Source organism: Belonocnema kinseyi, chromosome 2 (assembly GCF_010883055.1).
Source record: "Belonocnema kinseyi isolate 2016_QV_RU_SX_M_011 chromosome 2, B_treatae_v1, whole genome shotgun sequence".
Classification (NCBI taxonomy): domain Eukaryota; kingdom Metazoa; phylum Arthropoda; class Insecta; order Hymenoptera; family Cynipidae; genus Belonocnema; species Belonocnema kinseyi.
In genome coordinates, this window is record NC_046658.1 from 58,193,227 (window position 1) to 58,212,236 (window position 19,010).

At 29.3% G+C, this 19,010-nt stretch overlaps 3 protein-coding genes across 6 annotated transcripts in view; 2 read left to right on the plus strand and 1 right to left on the minus strand.

Moving 5' to 3' along the window:
• The window catches only part of LOC117167749 (neuronal acetylcholine receptor subunit alpha-10-like), a 26,103-nt gene extending 11,948 nt beyond the window's left edge, over positions 1-14,155 (plus strand). Inside the window, exons 2-9 of the mRNA XM_033352905.1 lie at positions 1,339-1,475; positions 2,517-2,671; positions 6,089-6,272; positions 8,865-9,081; positions 11,556-11,690; positions 12,902-13,068; positions 13,198-13,330; positions 13,505-14,155. Of these exons, the coding sequence (XP_033208796.1) occupies positions 1,339-1,475; positions 2,517-2,671; positions 6,089-6,272; positions 8,865-9,081; positions 11,556-11,690; positions 12,902-13,068; positions 13,198-13,330; positions 13,505-13,767 (1,391 nt within the window). The 3' untranslated portion in view covers positions 13,768-14,155. The remainder of the gene's footprint in view (positions 1-1,338; positions 1,476-2,516; positions 2,672-6,088; positions 6,273-8,864; positions 9,082-11,555; positions 11,691-12,901; positions 13,069-13,197; positions 13,331-13,504) is intronic.
• On the minus strand, positions 6,227-17,083 carry LOC117167752 (calmodulin-like protein 4). 4 transcript variants are annotated; one of them, XM_033352913.1, is made up of 7 exons: positions 16,916-17,083; positions 16,721-16,835; positions 16,552-16,582; positions 14,830-14,961; positions 14,573-14,755; positions 14,375-14,494; positions 6,227-6,353 (listed from the first exon to the last, which is right to left on the minus strand). In XM_033352913.1, the coding sequence occupies exons 2-6, from the start codon at positions 16,721-16,723 to the stop codon at positions 14,394-14,396; spliced, it is 450 nt and encodes a 149-aa protein (XP_033208804.1). In that variant the 5' UTR covers positions 16,724-16,835; positions 16,916-17,083; the 3' UTR covers positions 6,227-6,353; positions 14,375-14,393. The 4 variants fall into 4 exon arrangements, with proteins under 4 accessions (XP_033208804.1, XP_033208805.1, XP_033208803.1 ...); XM_033352914.1 differs by lacking the exon at positions 6,227-6,353 and adding an exon at positions 11,533-11,669; XM_033352912.1 differs by lacking the exon at positions 6,227-6,353 and adding an exon at positions 11,533-11,715.
• A 130-nt stretch (positions 17,084-17,213) lies between these two features.
• The window catches only part of LOC117167750 (mitochondrial coenzyme A transporter SLC25A42), a 20,742-nt gene continuing 18,945 nt past the window's right edge, over positions 17,214-19,010 (plus strand). Inside the window, exon 1 of the mRNA XM_033352906.1 lies at positions 17,214-17,376. The gene's annotated coding sequence lies outside the window, so the exon portion shown is untranslated. The remainder of the gene's footprint in view (positions 17,377-19,010) is intronic.

The window sequence follows — 19,010 nt, forward strand, 5'->3', positions numbered from 1 at the left end:
GGGCCTATGACAAAGCCACCGAACGCGTCCTCGGGTTGCGGATAGAGGGTCCCTGTACCAAGGGTTTCTGCTGAATATGGTTACAAAAGTAAATAGGCAGTCACGGATACACACACACACACACATATGTACAAATTTGAAAATAAACAAATTGAAAATTGTGTAAAAACGAGACAAGTTGCAATAAAATGTTCAATAAAAAAATTGTTTTTTTACAGGACGCGCACTGTTCTAAGCATAAAAAACAAGACCATGAAAATACGCCAGGTTCAATCCCACTGCATATTATTAATTACAATAACATACATTTATTAAAATGGTACGTTTTTTATAATAGCTGAGAATCAAAATTAATATAAAATATAGAACAATTATTAAAGTAATCATAAAAAATAAAAATTTTACTTTATTTTGCAATATTTGAATAAGCAGTTCCGAACCCAGATGTATAAATAAATATAAAATACATTTAATATGTAGAAAAGTTCGCATTTTCGACAAAATTGAGTGCGAAGTACATGGTACCTGATGAGAATGTTTTCTTTCAAGCCGAATAAGCTTTAACAACAGAGAATTCACAATCAACAAATTATATGTATCGATGCTTTGACCTATAATTTCAAAAGGTCTGCACAAATGTGGGGGAAGTATAAATATCGAGCACGTAGTACGAGGTAAATACATTATCGAGCGTGATTACCGTGATACAACAGATGCGTTCCTCAGGGGCGCTCAAACTTGCGAGCCAAGCTAGCCGCGCGGAATAAGAATGTTCCCACGCATCGGGCAGATTTTTATGTTAAAACAACAATCGATCTTTTATTATCAAGAATGTTAATCGTTCAGTTTTTAATCTTTCTGACTTAAAATGACAAAATTTTGAACATTTACAAATTCACTAATTGATTCTTCAATTTAGGTCATTGAAAATGAAAGCGTGAATGTATGTTTTTTCACTAGAATCCTGCAAACTGTTCAATTTGAAGATGTTGCAAATTTATTCTTTTGCAATTTAACGATATTTTATTTTACATTGTTCGCGCTAAAAGTTTTATACGCTTTCATTTCATAGGTGTAAATTATTGAGCATCTGAATGAAAAATTCCTGAATTAATACATTTTTAAGCTTTAATCATAAAAGTTAAAAATTCAAGAGTCCCAGGTTGAGTGCTTTAATTTTCAGTTAAGTTTCAAATACTTTAAGTGAAAAAATTTGCTGCTTTAAGTGTTCGATTTTTTTTATTTTAATCACCGTGAAAATTTTATCACTCAGGAAAACTGAAATGATGATTTATGATGATTTAAAACTGAAAAATGATTTATAACCTAATTTTTTAGGACTTTGTGATGAGCATGAGTACAGGTTGACTAGATATTTAATGGATAATTACGATGCGGGTGTGCGTCCAGCTAAAAACTCCTCTCAGCCTTTAGTGGTCATCTTCGGGGTATCACTTCACCACATCATTGACGTCGTAAGTTAAAAAAATGCTTTTTTTCTTTTCTAGACAGACTTAAAAGTAAAATTATTCTTCATATTTTTGAAACATTTTAAAATACCGCATATTTCGTTAAAAAAACCATCAAGCAAAATATAGACATAAAATTTATTAGCTGTAAAATAGTTCTATATTTCAATTAATTAAATACTTATTCTGTACGGAAATTTAAGACGTATTTTTAGTTCTGAAAAACCTTAACCAATTTGAACGCTTTATTTTTTTTTATTGATACTTCGAATTTCGAGTCTTTTAACTTAGTAATAGAATTACTAAAACTTAAAGACTATAAAAAATCAATTCAATCATTTGAAGCGTGAAATTCGTATAGTGACACGTATCATTTAAATTTTGGTGAAAATGCTTTCAAGAGATTATAATTTATTCAGAGAAAACTGATTCAGGAGTAAGGTAACTGCCGGAAAATATATAAAGAAATAACTAGGAATCGATAAACCGAAGACGCTCGTGGAAACTCGATTAGATCAATCTGTTCTTTGCCTCCTTTGATTCAACCACTTCAGTAGATGAACGAATAAATAAAAAATAAACAAGGGCTACAAACTATTTAGGTGGATAAAGACAATTAGAATCGGGCAGATAGCTTCCTCAGCCGTAAAATATTCCAGTGAAAAGATTCGAGTGGAGTCAGACTCGAGATTCTTATTATTCCATAAAGGATATTTTTTTCTCCTTATACATGCATTTATGGTAAAAGAGTTCAAAAGAACTTTGACAAAGAGAGATTTTATTATATCTCAATTCGTTCTATAGACTTATTAGATTAAATATACAAGTGAGAATTAAATTATGAAATTAATTATATTTGGATATCATTATTATCCAAACGTCTAAGAATAGTGTTACAAAAAATTATGAATATTAAATTTTTTATTTAGGAATTCGTATTCAATTGAAAAATGGATAGAGGTCTTATTGGACTAATTTTTCTGTGTATACGTGTTTTTTTTAAATTTACAATCTCTCAAACTTGTAACTTAACTGTTGTATTGATAGGATGAAAAAAATCAGATACTAACGACAAATTGCTGGGTGACACAAACCTGGACCGATCATCACTTGAAATGGAATGTATCAGATTTTGCGGGGATTCAAGTTCTTCGCATGCCATATACTCGAGTTTGGAGGCCGGATATTATTTTATATAACAAGTAGGTTAATTTTTTCATTGTGCATAATTTTATTATTTTGTGATGATTTGTGACATCCAAGTACCGCACTTAAATAGACTTCACACTCTTTCCCTTATTCTGCACTATTTTTGTCTATTAATTAACTATTACGTATTATTATATTTTTGATTCAATATGCATATCTTTTAGTTAGAAATTCTACTATTTGGTTGAAAATTTAATTATTTTGTTTAAAACCGGTTTTTTTATGAAAATTAAATTTTTCAACTGGACATTTAACTATTCTATTTTTGGGTAATAAATAATCGTTTTTTGTTGAAAATTGAACGATTTAGTTGAAAATTTATGTTTTTTGTTGTAAATTCATCTTTTTTGGTCGGAAATTAATTTTATTAGTTAAAGATACATGTCTTTGGTTGATAATTAAGTTATTTAGTTGAAAATCAATTCTTTCAACTGCAAATTTAACTCGTCTTTTTGGTTTTAAAATTTATCTCTTTTGATAGAAATTTCATCTTTTTTGTTTAAAAATGCAATTGTTTAGTTAAAAAGTAGTCTCTCCGAGCTGAGGATTCTCGCCTTTTTAAGGTGAATTCAACTTTTTTTTATTACAAATTAAACCATTTTTTTGTTGAAATACCAATTATTAATTTTTTTGTTGATAATTCATCTTTTGGTTAATCGATTGCCTCTGATTTAAAATTAAAATCTTTTCTTCCTTGAAATTTTAGCTATTATAATAACTGCTTGGTTTATACTTATCTTTTTTGTTGAAAATTCATCTTTTTTGTTTAAAAATTCAACTCCTTTGTTGAAAATTCGTCTTTTTGTATTGGAAATTTATCTATTTCGGTAGAAACTAGAAAGAAGATATTTTGAGTAAAAAATCTCAAGCGTTACATAATGAGTTCAATATGGTACCTACAATTTAATTTTATTTCAAAAAGTTTATTCCCCTATTATGTTCCATTCCTTTGGTGAAAACCCACCTTACTTCCTCTGTTTTGAGAGCACTTTGGGCAGTGAAGTCTGTTCAATTATTATGTTTGTATTTTTTGTGTGTTATTTTGGCGCTTTAAGATGCCTACAATTTTATTTTTATTTCTTAAACGATAATGTCTTGTGTAGGAACTTTGCATTTCTACTCGTACTTTTGGTAACATTCCTTTCAATTACGACTTCAATAATTTGGTTTCAACAGCAATTAAAATGTGCGAAGTTTCATTTCAACCTCTTTGAAATGTCTTTCACCATTTGCAATTTACAAAAACTTAATTTCCTAATTAAAGCTCACACGTTAAATAATTGTTTCTCGAATATGTTCTTACTGAATGAGCTCAAACAATTATAATGAATAAAAATGAAATAAAATTCAGCTTACTGCAGTATCTACCAAATTGGGATTATAAAAAGTCAGATTTTGTCTATTAATTGGAAATTTTATTACTCTTTAAAAAAGGCTTTCTCTTTTGGTAATTCAGGAGATAAAACTCCCATAAAGATCCAACAATAAATTCGCCCCTCGTATAAAGAGTAAAGCAGGAGTCATCTTTTTCTACCAGGAAGTAGTGGCAAATAGAAAGATATCCGGCCCATAAATATAAATCGCGCTGTAGATATGGACAGCTTCGATCAGCCCTTAGTTGAAATATCAAATAAATAGAACAAGGTCAGCAGTCAAAATGTTTCAGAACATTTTATTGAATACATCTGTGACCGTAGTTGAAGAATCGTAAAGAGAAATAAACCATTTTATTGATAGATCTCTTTCTGTTATCCAAGTGCTTCGCAAAGATAATGCTAAACTTCGGATATAAAATCCGAATTAAACGACTAATGAAAAAAAACTTGAACTGCGGGAGAAAAATGCAGTGAAAAGAATTTTCTGAAGTCTCAGAGATGAGTAAATTTTCTTTTACATTCGTTTTACTGTGTCAGGATCGAAAAAAATTTATTACCACAATTCTCTGACTTTTCCTGATTCATTTTCATTCTCGATGACCATTAATATTTAGAGACCAGTATTTTAATCTTGTAACATTTTTAAAACAGAATCCTCTGTAAACACCATAAAACAATAAAACACTATTTTAAACATTTCAAGCAAAAAAGATTAGTTTTATACTCTGAAATCTAAAAGATGCATTTTTAATCTATAAGGACGAATTTTCCACAAAACATTTGATTTTTTTACGTAAAAGATGGTTTAAAACGGTTTAAAATGCATTGATCACTAATCATTGATTCATTCATGATTAAAATTCAATAAAAAAAAGTTGGATTTTCAAGTAGAAAATAAAAATTTTTTAGATAGTCAAATTTGCAACTAAAGGGATAAATTTTCAACTAAAATGGTGAATTTTTCCACCAAAAAGATGTATTTTCAACAGATGAAGATTTTGCAGTCGAGAAAGAATAAAAACTTTATACAAATTGTGGAATTTTCAAGCCAAAATAAGATTTTTCTGTAAAACAAGTAAATTTTTAACCGAATAATTGTATTTTTAACAAAAAAGGGGAAAGTTACATTTTTAGTTAAAAGAAATAGTTTTAAAGCAAAAAAATGAATTTTCAATTAAATAGTTCAATTTTTAAACAAATAAAAAAAAATTTCACACAGTTATTCAACTTTTATCCAAATAGTTGAATTTTCTATTTAAAAAAATCAATTTTCAACAAAATAGTCCAACTTTCAACCAAAGAGATGAATTTTTAACTAAAATTTTGAATCTTCCATTGGAATATTTAATTTTCAGTAAAAAAAATTGTATAAGGTAAAACAAGTACTATAAAAAATATTGTATCAGGGTGACCGCCAAACTTATATTTCAAAATTCTCTAATTTCGCCCTGACCATTAATATACAAATACCACAATCTTAATCTTATAATATTTTGAACATAAAATCTTTTGCGAATGAAATAAAACAATTTCAAATAAAAATCTAAAAAATGTTTAATTTATTACCCTTGGCAGTTTTTTAAAGTGTGTTTTTTAGGAAAATTCCCTGACTTTTGCAATTCTGAAAATGTTTTAAAATTATTTAATCATGCTTGGTAATTTAATTTTAATAAAATTTCTGTGCACCCTCCAAATATTAAAAAAAAAATTTCTCTATTCAGAACTTTAGTCATGATAAATGGGATGAAGACTAAGGCAAACTAAATGTTGCATGAAATAACAACACAGCTCAGTGAAGGTGTTGAACTTCAAAGTAAAACCACTTAGCATATTTGAATATACATAATGGCTATTGTTAACTTTGTAATAACAAAGACTTCCTTTGATTCTCCAAATGTTAATTTAATTCTCCGTTTAAAACTTCTGATTCTTATTTAAAATAATTCGATGGAAAAATGCGTTTGTAAATTCAAAAAATTTCAAATGGAAAATATTTGGATTACTCATTATGAATTTAATATTTATAATTTTCAGTGCAGATCCACAATACAATTCAGCAGTGATAAATACGAATGTAATCGTCAGCAACACCGGAGAAGTTGTCTGGTTAAGTCACGGAATTTTTCGTAGTAGCTGCGATATAGACGTGGAATATTTTCCATTTGACGTGCAAAGATGCGCCCTGAAGTGGGCTTCTTGGACATACGATGGGTATCAGGTCAGTTGAAATTGAAAACTGTATTCGTCGAGATCGTAACATTTTATCAGATTATGTTTCCCTCGGCAACTTTCCGCATACCTGAAATCATATTGAAGACATAAAGATATATGATAAAATATAAGATAAAAAAATACATCATCCTTTATATGAACAATCAGTTGATTTATCCAATTTCATACAAAGAAGAATTTATTTCAAGGGATCAGAGAGTAGAAAATTTTAATATAAATTCGGAATCAATAATGGACTAAGTTATCAATAGCAGTTAATTTTAACTTTAAAATTAGTGTTTTTGTTTTGCTCTTTTTAATTTTAACAATAATGAAGAACGGTATTTCAAAGATAGAGGCGGAAAATCGAAATCGCGAATAGTCAAGTCTTGAAATGGAGAGCGTAGATCGAGAGCTTCATTCTGAATGCGGGAAAAATTCAATGTCCTTCCAAAGCCTGGATGTGCATACTGCTTTCCCATTTCCTATCCTTTCACCCTGAATCCATTCTCTGATCCAGCTTTCCCCATTCTGAACCGTGTGTCAATGCTCGAAAACCTTCCGCAAATCAACTACAAATCTACTTCTTAAATTGGAACCATTCAGGATTTGTTGTACGCAGCCCTCGTCATTATATGATAAATGATATGTAGATTAGGGAACGAATGAAGAAATCTGAATTTTTTATTGGATTTTAATCATTTCAAACTCTGTCAATCAATCTCGGTTTGAAAATGCTCAATTTTAATTAATGTCATGTTTGAAGCCCTCGAAATAAACTCGAAATAAACTGTTCATTTTTAAGGGTTTCTAATGACTTTACAAATTCTACAATGAAAAATGCGTCATTCAAAGATTATCCTTTCTCGTTATTTTGTTTAAATAAGCTAATTGAAACCTGGTTTTCCTGTTAGAATTACTTTTTATACTATTATACAATATGCACATTATATATATTTAATATTTCATATTCTTTAAATCTCGTGTACACCTTTCATGTAATCTCGTGGAATCCCAGGAAATATTTTTTCAATAATCCTTTGAAATCCCCAGAATTCTTTTGTCGATTTTTTAAATCCCTTAAACTTTTTTAAAAAGTGTGAAAATTCCTTGAAATGATTCGACTTCCATAAAACATTATACATCTCCTAAAATCCCTCTAAAACGATAGAGGTTCCGTGAAATCTTTGAAATCGTTGGCTAAAATCCTTTGAAATCTTTGCAAATAGTTTAAAATACCGTGAAATCTTTTGAACTCATCTTGACTTCTTTTGAAATATTTCGAAATCTCTTAAAATCTCGTAATATTTCTTAAAATGTGATTATACTACTTGAAGTGCCTCTAAATATTCTATATCACCTTGAAAAATTGAGAGTGTATCTGAAACTTTATTGGGTAAAAATACCCTAAAACTTTTGTAATCCATTGAAGTCTCGCGAAATCCCGAAATGCTTGAACATTCTCTTTAAATTTCGTAAAAGTGTTGCAATTTTTTGTTAATACTTTGTAATCTTTTGAAATACCTTAAAATCTCTTGAGATCTACTGAAATCCCAGTGGGCACAAAATTTGTCAACGTCTTTACGACATCTTTACGACAACTTTACGATATCCTATGTCCATGTCGTTTCGGTGTCTTTGCGATATCGTAAGGACAACGTCAGATCATACGACTTATTCACGATATCGTAAAGAGACCTTAACGACATGAACATAGGATGTCGTAAAGTTTTGTGCCCACTGGGATCCTTTCAAATCACTGGGATTCTTTATTAGTTTTTACATATTTGAAATTATACAATATTGATTTGTTTTTAATAAATCCAATTATAAATTTTTTAATATACTAATTGAAACTTAGCTTAGCTCAAATTAATTTTTATACCATTGTACACAATATATCACTTTTTGCTTTTTACCCCTTTTTATTATGTATAGTAATCCAATAATTGTAGTAATATTGGAATTGCCTGGAAATCTTTTGAAATCGTTTAAAACTGTAGAAATCCCTTATAATTCTTTGAGATTCCATGAAATCTTTCCTTCGAAAGATTTTCAATCTCTTAGAAATCCCTTATGAATGTTTAAAATCGATTTAAATAATCGGAACCTCTTAAAATGCTTTGAAATCTCCTTAGATCTTCGAAATCCAATTAAAAATACCTCACATCCTTCAAAATTCGTACAAATAAGTCCCATAAAAATTCCTTGTAATATTTTTAAATTGTTTAAAATCCTTGAAATACCGTGAAATCATCGAAACCTCTTGAAACCCTATGACACATTTTAAACTCCCTTTCGATCTTCGAAATCCAATTAAAATCCCTTGGAAAAATGTATATTAAAAAATGTAGACGTTCCCAAAAGAATAAGTGTCGAGAGACTTGCTTTTGCGTGAAGGACTAATTTGCTAGTAATTATGGAATTTTGGTGGATGAGCATCAGAGAAGAGAATGTAAATGCATTGATTGTCTGCGGAACATGGTAATTTGTCCGGGACAGATTGTCGAAACGACAGTTGCTCTAGTGTGATGGGGAAACGCATCTACATAGTTACACACAGGCATGTCTACATTGTGTCGTTATTATGTTTCTTTAGGTTGAACTGGAACGGCAGAGCGAGAGAGGAGACATGAGCAATTATCAGGCCAATGGGGAGTTTGATCTAGTTGATTTCTCTGCCAGGCGAAATATCGAGTACTATTCCTGCTGCACAGAGCCTTATCCGGATATCACATATGAAATAAAAATACGTCGAAGACCCTTATTTTATGTCTTCAATCTTATACTTCCCTGCATTCTCATCAATGGAATCGGTAAATCTTCACAAATAATAAATTCAGTCAATTCAACCTTATATGTAGTTGAATAATAAAGTAGCAAAATTCAGCTGTGATAAATTATAATCAAATTAAAAATTGCTCTTTGAATTTAAATTGAATTTTCAGGAATTTCCTTTTCAAATTAAGGTATACCTTAATTTGAAAAGGAAATTGTTGTCGCGCCAAAAATCAGATATCTGGTAAACCAGTTTTCAATGATTTTAAGAATTAGTATGTATCAGTTATGCATTATGAAAGAAAAAACATTTTGTACAAAAAAGATTAAAATTTATGCAAAATAATTATCTTAATAATAGTTTTTGTATATGAATTTTTCTTACTGTCGCTGCTTACCAATTTTTAAGAAATAGTTGAATTTTAATCAATCATGGCATATGTTTTTAAGGATAACATATTCCTTATAACTTTACTGTTTCTGATTTTGAAGAAAGTAAATAATCTTCAAATATATTTTGTTGTTTAAAAAATGTTTTCTTTATTAAAATACAAGCATTTTCCAAAATTCATCATCATCATAATCATCAGTAATATTATTTTACATCTTAAAATTACAGAGAAGCCAATTTTTCAGAGATTGGATTTTTGACATGACAACTATCTCAAATACCTTATAATTTGAATGCTGTCTCAAATTTTTATAAACTGAAAAATGTATCGGAATCTCTCGCCGTCCCAAAATTCGGGATGACTAGTCCAGTGTTTTTCACAGGCTTGATTAGTCGTCCCGATTTTTCAGGAATACTAGTCTATTTCCTTCTCAAACTCCCTACATTTTTTTGGGCGACTAGAAGTGAAAAAAGATGTCTACGAAGTTATGCGTATTTGAATGTTTTAATTTTCTGAAAATATTAAAAGGCAATTTTCTCAAAAAACCTAAACTTTTAGTTTTTGCAAATTAAAAAAAAATAACCTTTTATACGGAAGACATCCTGTGAGTTTTGTGGGCTTCATAAATTTTACGAAAAGGAAAATTGTTTCTTCATAAAGTCTAAATTGCTCGCTTTTTTTCGCAAGCAACGACAGATAGTTTGCACGTTTAAAAACATGGTATAAAAATAACCTGTTGCTCTTTTATAATATCTTGAATCCTTTGCAAGAAAATTTCAAAAATATTTTTAGAAAAAATCAATTTTCTGAACTAAAAATTCGTACCTTGCTTATATAAGCAGAAATTGTAAAAAATACAGAAAAAAATATTTTGAAAACATGAAAAAAATATATATTTTTAGGAAAACTCCACATTTTTATGTTTTCCAATCAATCATTTTTGAGGCCGGGAGAATTTTTTATCATAAAAAAAAAATTTCTAATTTTTCTTGCAAACGATGCAAGATATCACAAAAAACAAGATGTATTTTTTATATAACTTTTTTAGACGTGCGAACTGTTGTGGTAAAATTGTTTCGTATCTATCTTTGTTTGCGAGAAAAATGAGAATAATAGATTTTATGACAAAAAATTACTCCTGCCGAAAAAAGCTTGTTAGCCAACCTAAAACTCTCAGGATGTCTTCCTCGCAAAAAAATAAATTGAACAAAACATTGGGCATTATTATAGATTTCTTAAGAAAATAGAATTAATATTTTCATAAAGACTTGCCGCCATTTTGCAAATTTTGAAAAATAAAGCACAAAATTCAAATATGCGAATAACTTTGTACATTTTTTGTTCGCAAATAAAAAAATAAGTATGTAAAAAATAATATCGTATTACATAAGTATAAGTAAATAAGTATTCTGAAAAACTCCTTAATTTGACATGGATTTGGATATATGATTTCTAATTGAGTTTTGATATCTAACCATTTTTTATTTTACCATTCAAAATTTTAGAATAATTAGTTTGAGAAATTTCTCTTTCTTCTATGTCTACTTATTTTGAAAAAGTTCTAAAAATGGTGAATAAATGAATTTTCAGATATTACTTTATGAGGTCCTTTATAAAAACTATAGTTAGTTTACATACGTTTGTCGAGTTGATTTTTATTAGTCAAACGTTAAAAAAAAATTAAAAATAAAAACTTTGATTTTACTCGTTCAATTTTCCGATCGACCGCCAGATATTTGAATACTTCACTCTCGTATCTTTTTTCCCCACGAGCAAATATAGTTATATGAAAATTCACGTCAAATCTCTTCTCGTATCGAAACTTTGACGAGGATGTTTCGTTCTGAATGGAATATCAAATATACATTTTATCACGCCGAATGATTTAGAACTTGGCCAGAGAAAAAATCTGCGGAACAGGCTGAGAAAACGGCTCCTTTCTTAGCTTCGTGAAAGCTTCTTGCGAATGAACCTGACTTACATCCTCGTTAAGAATCGACAAATTTCACTTTATTTTTATTTTTCCACCGATGCGTTTGAAAACAATTAGACCGATGATTTTGATCGATTGTCTCAATATTTAAAATAGACTCGATAAATGATTCTTATTTTTTATTTAGCTCTACTAGTGTTTTATGTGCCATCGGAGTCTGGAGAAAAGGTCACGCTTGGAATCTCAGCTCTTCTGTCGATGACAGTTTTTCTGATGACTATTCGTGAAACGCTTCCACCAACTGAGAAAACGCCTCTAATTAGTATGTATTTTTTATGAGAAGTAATCTGAAAGAAAATGAAATGAATCTGAAATATTAAAATTTAAATTATTTTAATTTTTGATTTTCTGTGTTTTTGGTTCCTATTATAAATTATCGAAATATAAACACAGCATTTAATTTCAATGTTCTGAAAATTACTTATAAAATTTAATTTAGAAATTGTGATCTTGGTTTCACCCCCGAATTCAGCAGTGGAATTTTATCTAAAGTTTTAAATGCAAGTCCATAAGTGAAATATGCAATGGAATTGAAATTTTTGAGTAGATAAGTGTTTGTATTGACATTACAGGCATCTTTTTATGTGAAAAGTAGTCATTTTTAGCCACTTTTCAGTTTGAATTAGTATCATTTTTATGAGAAATTTTATATTTGTAAATAATGTTAAATGCTTTTTTCAAATGATTTCTTCCATTGATGATTTTCTTTAAAGCTGGATATACTTAGGTACTTGGAAATTCATTTATGGTGATATAAAAAGTTAGCAAAAAATTTAATTTGTTAAATAAACCATTTTTATATGCTTGAAATCGTATAATTAAACATTTTTCCAAGACTTTTTATAATTAATACTTTAAATTCAAATTTAAAACTACACTCTTCAATACTCTGAAACGCAAATTCAAGATAATTCAAGTCTTAGTACCGGAAGTATTTTTCATTTCAAAAATATTTCATTTGGTGAAACACTGAAAATTTTGTTTATTGGTGAAATAAAAAAAATTGAGACTGCTCGATACTCCTATACAGATTTAACAATTTTGTTAATTTTGCTCAATTTTGAATGTTAGACTTTCAAAAGTTTCAATTTATAACATTTAACTTTGCAATTGATTTAACTTATAATATTTCATTCTTAAATTATTTAACTTTGAACACTTTTTAAGAAAAAATTAATTTTAACAATATAAATATTAATATAATAAATTATTTTTAGGTGTAAAAGTGTTCTTATAGTTTTTATGTACATTTACTGATTTTAGATAATTTCCCGAAGGAAAATTTGAAGGGAAAAAAGGTGAAACACAGGAGAATATTTTGTCTTTTTGTTTGCTTAATTAATTACAACTAGATATAATATCTTAAATTTTTCAACTATAATTTTAAACCTAGTTTTTTTTAAATTCTTGAATCAGAATGTAGGCAATAATTTTTAGAAAGAACTTTTGTATCCTCTCTGAAATTTTGTATAGGCTTGTATTATGGAGTCAGCATCTGCCTGGTGTCATTTGCTTCAGGACTAGCTGTTGTAACTTTAAATTTGCATCATCGTGGCGTTCGAGGAACAAAAGTACCCAATATAATAAAATCTCTGGTTCTTGATAAGCTCGCTAGGATGGTTTTCCTAAACTTCAAGGATGTAAGTTTATCACGCAATTTTTGAAAACTATGTTTAGATAAGACTAACTGTATTATAAAAAATAAAAATAGTAAAACAATAACTTTCCAAAATAAAGTATCTTTTAACATTTAGATTCATATATTTTAGGAACTGCCTGAACCAGTGCGAAGAAGAGAAAACAGTTGTCCTTTGCACTGCAAAACTGAAAGTTCCCAGCCACAATTATCGCCCAAGCTTGTAACGAGAAGAAGTGGCAGTAACAATGAAAATATTCATTTAGGTAAGTCATAAATTTTGAACTGAGCAGTTTAAATCAATTTTTAATATAAATTTCAAAATCAAATAAAAAATGGAGTAATGAATTAAAATTTAATCTTATTTTTGCCAAGAAAAACAAAATATATATTTCAATTATTTTCGCTTCATTATGTTCTACGTTGATTCCATAAATTAGCCGCAGATATCGGAAAAGAAGGTGGTGGTCTTGAGGCGCAATGGTCTCGAGTCCTCGGGAAAGTTCACGGGACAATCGAGAGGAATGAAAGGCGATTAATGGACCAGGATCGACGGGAGAGGACGGAACTCGAGTGGAAACAAGTCGCCCTGGTTAGCGATCGTGCGCTACTCTGTTTATTTTTTCTCACTACTATCATCAGCACTGCTGTAATTCTTTGTGGAGCTCCACCAAGCACGGAAGTGATAGTGACAGACAGTTAAAACTTTGATACTTCACTATGCCATAATAATTTAAGCGTTAAGTAATGTAAAGAAACTTTAATCATTTTTCATTCTACTACTTGACCATTTTTTATTCTAAAGAGTGAAACAATATTTCAAGAATCTCCTATAGGCTAAATAATACAAAAGAACGCCTATATTTGGATCGACTGATTTAATCCTTCCCAGAACTGCTGGCCTACATTCTTGTGTATTCATTATTCCCCTTTTTAAATTAGGTAGATTCTCAAAAATCACCCAGGCATTGATGTCAATTTTATTTAAAATTAATCCTATCTTTAATGTGAGATTGATTGTGAATTACCAAAGAAATATAAATACTTTCTGTAAGAATTTGAAATTATGCGATAAATCTTTTGTATATAAAAATAAACTGGTTTCTTCAATTCTATGAGCTTAATCAAAAAATATTTTTCTAAACTAAGTAATTTCAAAGAATTACCTTTCGTTAGTCTGGTATAGTATAATTATTTTATTGAAAATGTGGACGTTTAAAAAACAGCCTTCAGAGTTATTTAATACTTTTCTTTGATCGCTAAGATTCAACAGATTATAAGTAAGATATGTAAACTATAGGCGTTCAAACCTATGAAGAATCTCTTTCATCAATAGTAGTCAGGTACAGGAGCACAGGCAATTTTCACAAAGTCCTCGTAATTAACATGTCCATTTGAAGACACGTTAGCCTCTCGAAATATTTGTTCCACTAAAATGAGAATTAAATTTCGGTGTATTCTTTCAATTATGTTATTTATATTTAAATATTACGGGAGAGGATAAAGACCTTCTTTGCTGCTGAGTTTTTCACCCCAGCGAAGCAACATGTGTGCCAATTGACGGGCAGGTATTGTTCCAGTTCTGGAAGTATCCGCAGCTCGAAAAGCCTCTATCACTTCCTTGGGAAGTTCCTCTGCTCTTGTTTGAAAGTGCATCACCTCTAGGAAATCCGCAAAGGACATTTTTCCAGCTTGAAAAAAAAAATATTTTTAAATATCTTTGTAGGAATGCGGTAAATAACATTAATTTGGAAGTGAGGATCACCTTTGTCTTTTAAGTACTTGTTCAATTCAGAAATAGTCGGACTGAGACCTAAAGATCTCATGATGATTGTCAGTTCATCCAGGGTTCGGATTTGTCCACCTCGTGCAAAGAGATAAAAACATTCCCTGAATTCTGAAAAACAGAGACGGAAAATATTTTTTTTATAATTCAAGTTCAAATGTGGTGAACTTCTGGAGATTCGAAATCATATATAATAAGTGAAGCTTCTATGTTTCCGCTAACTTATCGGGTGCTTCTGTCTCTCCGTTAGTTTGAGATCTTTAGAAATTCAGTTTCTAATTAAAATTGTTGCGATAAACGGAAATTCTTTAGTTTAAATTGAAATATAAAATTCTCATAATGTTAGATTCACATAACAATCATTTTTATTTGACTTTAACATAATTTAAAATTATATGCAATGTTGGAAAAGTTCGAATTTAAAGATTTTGCAATTGAAAATATATCAAATTGAATAAATTTGAATTTTAAATCTTGAAAATGGAACTATTCCAAAAAAAGTATTCAAAATTTCATTATTTTCTATTATACACATTATTGAAGAGTTTTCAAATGCAAATATTCAAAATATGGAAAAATTTTAAATTGCAAATCGTTAAAATTGAATAATTTGAAATTGTAAGTATACAAAATTGTAGCAGTTGAAATTGTAAATCTTCATAATTGAAGATTTTTTAATTTTGAAAATTCACAATAAAAAATTATGCAAGTTTGAAGCTTTACAGTTAAAATTTGTGCAAAATCATCCAAATTTAAGAATTTTTATTTATACACCTTTAAAATTGAAGTTTTTAATTTTCAAAATTTACCATTAAAACTTATGCAATTGCAAAATTTACAAATTTTTTAATTTTTATGATTTACAAGAAAATTTCTTCAATTTGGGAGACTTTGAATTGAAAACTTCGCTTTTGATCTTTAAAATCATATATATTTAAGAATTTTTTACTTATAAACCTTTCAAATTGAAGTTTTTATTTTTTTAATTTACTATAAAACTTAAGCGACTTTTACGTTTTAAAATTAAAATTTCTGTAATTTTGATGACTTACATTACACATTTAAACAGTTTTCACGGAATTTCCATTACAAATCTTAAAAATTGAACTCATTTACAATTCTACACATTCAAAATTGTAGGATCATCAATTGAAAATCTTCAAGATAGGCTTATTTCTGAAAGGTATGTTTAAAGTTTTATGGTATTTTAAACTCTAAACATTTTAAACTAACAAATTGCCCAATTTCCAAATGTAAAAATATTCTGAATGGATCAGTGTCGAAAATGGAAGACAACAGACAGACTCAGAATTCTAAAATATATTTTAAGGACATCTTATTATGATGGAAAATCCCACACTAACTTTTATTGCTTCCATAATTCCTGCTGGGATAAAATGTCCGATTAAACTTTAATTAAAATTGTGTAACAGCCGATTTAGCTAGTTTAATATATTTTTAAATGTACTATTAATAATTATAGTTTACAGACAGTACTATATATTGAAACAGATATTTTAATTTTATCATTAGACAATCAAAATTAGAAACATTAAAGACGAGCGCGTATCGCCATATTTCTGCTAGCAAGAATTAAAAAATGTAATCAAAAGCCTATGTAATACACTTTTAAATATTTAACAAGGAAACCTAGCATGCAATGTTATATTGTTAATGATAAAAATTACTTTTTTTACTCACCATCGATATCTTCCTCTCGGAAATAACGTGCCTGAAACAAAAATAAATAACGTTATACGTACCTTGTACTTCGTTTATTTCTACAAAATTTAATTTCCCATGGATATTATTCAAATATTAAAATATCAAAGATTTTGGAACTATATTTTTGATAAAACTATATCATTACCATGTTTCCTTATTCTTCGGCAAAATTAAGAATATATATTTTGACACTTCTCACTTTCTTATCTTTTCGTTTACGTGTCAAACTAGCAACATAACCTCACTTCAAGGCTGCAAACCTGAAAAAAAGACGAATGTCTGAAATGTCACTGCGAGCTTCTCAAATAAGATTCATCCCATAAAAAGTAAAAATCTTTACATAAACTCAATTGGACAATAATTTTGTGTTGTAGCATCATCCTAAAAGAAATACCGTAGAAAATTAAGCGTTTTTTTATCATCTTTAGATCAATTATATATTAGCGCTCTACGGCGAACTTTTAGGTTAGGAACAGAGGCTTTGCTTTGGAGCAGTCAGCTGCGTCGCTTTACTGGGCTCAGGCCTGTCTATCATAAATGTTGTTTGCAACTCGGTGTTCGTTGTCGACGCTTCTGTCTGTCCTTCTGTCTTGCATTAGTAGCCGCTTAGCCAGTAGTTCCCCAACTCTCATTCGATTTGTGTAGAGTTCGTGTTCGCGAATTAAAAGTGGAATTCGAATTACGTGCTCAACGAAGACTCGGTCTTCCGTCCATCAATCGAAGCAGTGATTTCGCATCGCCCTGGCCAGTAAATTCTTTCCTCGAGATCGCTTTATTCTATCTAAGCACCATTCATCCCAAGTGAGTTTACCTGACATTTGTTACCAATCTTCTATTATTTACGCATGCATTGGTTTTAAGATCTACCCTTTTTCCTGTTTTTTAACAAAGAATTTACTCTCTTTTAAAAAGGCAAAAATACTTCGATTTCGACATTTCTTTGTTAGTTTTGGCAATCAAAGATTCCTGTTTGTTTTTTATTGGGATTCGGATTTTCTTAGATTTTGTTGAAAAAGGAAATCGCTTCTGCAAATGTTTGTAAGAAACGTGATAATATTGCTTGCAAGTGATCTCCATTTTTACGTGAGCTACGTGTGACCTTGACTACCTAATTCGTGCCAAAATTAGCTGAAGTTTATTTCTATGGAGTTAATATCGATTTGGAAACATAAAAAGTTCAAACGAGTCTATATGATGACGTCTTGTATTTTGGAAGAGTGTAAGACGCCCTTGACCAAAGTTCAGGTTAAGACATTAAAAATAAGATGATTGAGCATCCACAACATTATTCTAATTATTAATTTATGATTTTGTTATGTTAAATTCTTTTGAGATATGGAAGTTTTAAAAAATGGATCATAAGTCGGCATAATTATCATAACTTGTATAATTATGTAAGAGAGGGTAAAATTTATGGCCCTTAACAACGAAGCTGAAAATTGTATCCTAATTTTTACTACGTTTTATTTTATATGTCGAGCAACAAATAATTTCAGGAAATCACTCTTGAGCATTCAGTAGGAATATATATGTATATATACATATATACTGTATAAACCCAAGAACTATAAATCATTTCTCGATAAAAATTGTTCAAGCACGTTTTTATCAACACGAAAAGAACAGGTTTCGCAAATAATTATAAGCTCCCTGAAAGAAAAGTAACATAAAAAATTTTTCTCAAATCCTCCTCGATTTTGTTAGAGTCTGCACAGTCTTCTGTTAGTTGCTGTACAAATACTTGGAGCAGGAGTTCGATAAAAAGTTAGGTATGCAAAAACTTATGTGGGCAGCTCTGGTATTTTCGTTTCATAAAATTCAAGGCTGATGCTGATTCCTTTCATTAAATATTCTACATATCTCGAAAGTTAGAACGACTCCAACATATTGATTATTCTTTATATACATATTATATCTCGAAGTCATGAGACGTGGCCATAGGTGTGATTTACCATGGTTATACTGGAAGCCAGTGTCAGGACTTTGTGCCCTACAGAAAATTCCTTAACCAGAGATATTGCGAATTTTGTAATATTTGGACAAATTTGACTTCACTTAAAAGTAGGAATTATGAATCACATTGTAAAAACTGTTAAATTTGAAATAGAATTAAGCCGTCATGATTTTAGAGTGTTAATTTCTACTTTGAACGTTACAATTTTAATTTTTCAGTAAAAGTGTTGAATTCTAATGTGCAGATAACAATTGCACACTTTTACTGAAAAATTAAAATTGTAACGTTCAAAGTAGAAATGAACACTCTGAAATCATGACGGCTTAATTCTATTTCAAATTTAACAGTTTTTACAATGTGATTCATAACTCCTACTTTTAAGTGAAGTCAAATTTGTCCAAATATTACAAAATTCGCACTGTCTATGGTTACGGAATTTTCCGTAGGACTCATATTCTTTTGTCTATTAAACGCTTTCAAA